Below are 4,260 nucleotides of genomic sequence, written 5' to 3' on the forward strand. Positions count from 1 at the left end.
CTTGCAATGATGAGCACTAACTGCGGGCGCAATGATCTGGAAACGGGCATCATCTACTAGCCGACCAATGCAGTGTTCATCAGATGTCAGAAGCATATTCATGCCCTGCTATACCAATACTTGCATAAGCCAAACTCTTAGAGTGGAACACAGTGGAGCCAGAGTGCTCCTAGAATATGAAACCACAAGAGACCACTTCGTAAAATATGAATGCAGGGCCCTTCATACACACATGTTAATTTGGAGAAAAGATAAAAGAGAAAGAAGAAAAAGAAAAACACGTAACATGTAGAGGAAAGAGAATATAAAATGAAAAGCAATAGATTCAAGTAAATAAAACAAATAATTGATCCATAAACTTCAATTGATAGAGCATTCAAACTAAATAAAAGAGCACCAAACATTCGGGGCGGTGGCCAACCTGGTGGCGCTTGCGTGCCTTTTCAGAAATAGCAGTGAGCACGCCCCAAACATCGGGATCGGAATACTGAAGCGGCTGAGCGGCAATCTTCGCGGCCACTGATGATATAAAGTCTTCTCCACTCTGCGCATCATTTCTGGACAGCGGAGAATTACTGTTGGTGTTACGGCGGCCATTGCAGGGGTCTTCGGAAGGCCTCGACTGAGAAAGGGAGGGAGATATTTGGACGGAGTGGGAGTTGGGCTGCGCAGAGGGCGGGTTCTCGGCTTCCCTCACCATTCGCTGTGTGTGAAAGGGTTTGGGTTAATGGCGGGGAATTTGAAAACCCTAGTTGTTTTATATACAGGAGGAGTTTTAGCGTTTCTGGAGTTTGGCTGGCGTGTTGAGGAAGCTGCAAGTGCAAGGTAAGTAACTTTTGCTACTTTCTTTACCATTTTTACTATTTTATTCTTTTAACAGCAAATCCATAGGTTGAGCTTCAGAATAATGGGCCGACTGATCTATAATAGTGGACTTATGCCTTACTCTAATCTGGGCCTCAATAAAAGCAAAATCTTTTGAAACTACAATCTCCAGCCTCAAAAGAATCGATTGCTCCTATTTAATTTGGTATAGAATTTTAGATAACAAGAAACCATCGGCTATAAAAGAAAATAGAAATTTCATTTTCTGTGCATTCTTCACGATGATAAAATTCAGTAACATCGCATCATTACATCCAGTTAGATGGCCAATTTTGGTGGTAATAAGAGAGATAGAGAAAATAATGTCGAATCAATAACAATATAACAAAGCTCAGAGAGTCTTTGTGTTGTTTAGCAGAGACAGGAGTAGGCTTTTAAACAGCCTGGCTCAAACGTAAGCTATCTGGCAATTCGCTTGATTTTTATCTCAACAGATGATTTAGTAGGATGTCTCAATTCACGATGAGACCATACAATTATCTAAACATGGTCCTCCTTGCACCTTAAAGATCATGGTCCGTGAAATCTGCCCACTGACATATCTGTCAATAATTCTGGTACTAAATAAACCCTGCTACACCTGTAACATTCGTACTCAATACAAATATGAACGTCACAAATTTTCCTGCAACTGATGATGACATCAGGAACTGGATCCTCAAGCTCAAGTTCAAAATCGTTTGCCAAGCACATCCAACAGCAAAGGCTGCAAGTATAAATATAAACATTCTGAAACTGCAGCCAAAACATTGAGCTTCTCTTGTTCAAACTGAAGACTATAGAACGTTTTAGTTTTCTCCTAGTACGCTTCACAACCACCAGAATGTAGAAGACAAGTGTATACTTATACAGCCCGTCAAGCTCTGCTGAACGGAGCTCAACTTTGTACTGTTTCCGCAATTTAACCAGCAAGTGGGTTAGCATGTATTGTTATGCGATTGATCCTGATTTCCATAAGAGGTCGATCCCCTGGTCCTGTTTGTGCCTGGAAAAATGCAAACAATATTTGAAGATTGGCATCAAGAAGCTATTAGAGAATATTACAGCTGCCTAAAAGGCATCTCGGTTATCAATATTTCAAGTTAAAATAATTGTACAATCCAAGCGTATTGATCAGTCAGCCTAGGCATTGGAGAACTCCAAGGTGGGCGTCGGGTCGGGTACCCGACAATCGGGTACATCGGATACTCAATTTTATTTTTTGAAATTAAAACTTTTAAAAGACAATTAATTAAGAACACAAAAAGTGTATTACTATGTTCATTTTATTCGGACACTCACTTGTATGCCTCTATATAGAGGCTGTTCAAAGCCTCTCTTCACTTCACCATTTTTTTTTTGATCTATTAAGTTTTAGTTTTAAAATACTTTAATATATTTTCTTAATCATTTAGTATACGAAAAGAAGTAAAATATAAATATTTTAATTTCAATAAATTTTGTTAAACAATAGAAATTTAAGTTAACCATGATAAACTAAACATATAAGAAAATTAAACATTAAACACCAATATTTGGGTTTATTAAATTTCTTTCACTTTCTTTTTGTAATATTTTAGGGTTTGTAAAAATATAGATTGCAGAAACGAGAGAAAAATAAAATAGTATTTGAAAAGGATATTTTGTTTAAGAAGAAAGATTTGAAGGAGAGAGAAAGTTTTTTTTTTTTTTTTAACATCAGGTAACCGATCGGGTAGTTTCAGTAGGACTCCCCTACCCGAAACCTAACCCGAATTTTAGAAGTAACCCAATACCCGATTTTAATTTTTAAAAAAAAAAATTCCACAAAAGTTACATGAACCCGATCGGGTCGGGCCGGGACCCGAACTACCCGATCCGAATGCCCACCCATAGTCTCAAGAAACATCTTATTGCATGTTCTTACCTTTTCCATTATATCAAGAATTTCAAACCCATGTATGACTTTGCCGAAGATGGTGTAGAGCCCATTAAGATGAGGTTGTTTGCCGTAAGTAATGAAAAACTGGCTTCCGTTAGTATTGGGCCCACTATTTGCCATGGATAATATACCTCTGGCATTGTGCTGGTTCAAAAGCAAAAAGAAAGAGAATCAATATACACATACAAGTAAGTCTGCATCTCATATAATTAATTTCATGTTCCTCAACATGATATCAGAACACAAGTAGGAATGACACATTTTACAATTTCATGAGTCAGATGAACCAACTACGAAACAGTAACATATGGGAAGTTGAGGTTGCAAGTTTCTTTGTCAAACAAATGGTAAACAAATTAGTTACAATCACAAAACTCTTCCCTGGTGTCTACTTGCCCATTAGGACCTTCGGCTTTAACCCAATTACAGATTTCAGAAAACATCATAGAATTCCATCCAATGCATGTTAACATCTTGCTGTTGTCACACTATCATTTCCTCCCAGGAACACCAATCACAAGAAAACACAGGACTATCACCATAACAGGATACTGGGGGAGGCTTTTGAAGGTCTCTTATCTATTAAGGTCATGAATGAGAATCTAACTATGATAGAGCAACCTTTCCTGGTATTTAATACATCATCTGAACATACCTCTCTATTTCACTAAGTTTACATGTCATATGAGAAATAACTAATCTTGTGCACTCTATGTCTAGGCCCTAATCACTCTCTTACTGGGAAGAGATGAAGTTCATAAGCAATTAACCATGGAAATCATCAAAGTTCACCAAGAAAATATATAAGGGTCATCAAATGGAAAAAGAACCAGAAATCACAAGCTCACCAGGCTCTTGCAGAAGTTACCTTGAGAGATTCTCTAATCTCATCATTGAACTTTTTACCCCATATGCTTGTCCCACCTTTGCCGGTATTAGTTGGATCACCACCTTGTATCATGAAACCCTTAATATTCCGATGGAATATGGTTCCATCGTAATAGCCACTAGCACATAGTGCCAAAAAGTTCTGTAACACAGTTTAGCAGTTTGAGCATAATTTCTTATTACACAGAACAGAGCTTGTCAATTGTTCAAACTCATCCAAGCCAGCCGAAATAGCATACGGCCAGGAAAAGCACTAAAGAACTTGTACAACAGTATGCAAGAAAACACATGAACTAGATATTTAGTCAGAATTGATTGCATAGTCATTTTGATATATTAGATAAATACATACATCACAGAGTAATATAATATAAGCATTTTCTCAATCTCTTGTTCACAACTGTGCATAATTAAGTAACCTCCGACATCAGAAGTTAAAAAACTCTGACCAGGATGTGTCATACAATAAACAAAGCCAAACTAGCAATACTATATTTAGATAAAACACCAAAAGACACATCATCAGAGGAGGCAGTTGGATTGACAGCAGAAGCAAGAGAACGTGCATAATATGACATCTGAGCTAG

The 4,260-nt window shown here is 37.5% G+C and overlaps 2 protein-coding genes across 2 annotated transcripts in view; both read right to left on the reverse strand.

The window, feature by feature from the left end:
- Positions 1 to 845, reverse strand: part of LOC105171484 (myosin heavy chain, fast skeletal muscle) — a gene marked incomplete in the record, with an annotated part of 6,324 nt that extends 5,479 nt beyond the window's left edge. The window contains 2 exon segments of the mRNA XM_011092623.2: positions 1 to 105; positions 422 to 845. Coding sequence (XP_011090925.1) covers positions 1 to 105; positions 422 to 700 — 384 coding nt within the window.
- LOC105171493 (peptidyl-prolyl cis-trans isomerase CYP18-1) overlaps positions 1,177 to 4,260 on the reverse strand; it is a 3,891-nt gene continuing 807 nt past the window's right edge. Inside the window, exons 3-5 of the mRNA XM_011092635.2 lie at positions 3,654 to 3,815; positions 2,771 to 2,929; positions 1,177 to 1,870 (exon numbers count right to left, since the gene is read on the reverse strand). Of these exons, the coding sequence (XP_011090937.1) occupies positions 1,787 to 1,870; positions 2,771 to 2,929; positions 3,654 to 3,815 (405 nt within the window). The 3' untranslated portion in view covers positions 1,177 to 1,786. The remainder of the gene's footprint in view (positions 1,871 to 2,770; positions 2,930 to 3,653; positions 3,816 to 4,260) is intronic.

This window comes from Sesamum indicum, linkage group LG1 (assembly GCF_000512975.1).
Source record: "Sesamum indicum cultivar Zhongzhi No. 13 linkage group LG1, S_indicum_v1.0, whole genome shotgun sequence".
NCBI lineage: Eukaryota > Viridiplantae > Streptophyta > Magnoliopsida > Lamiales > Pedaliaceae > Sesamum > Sesamum indicum.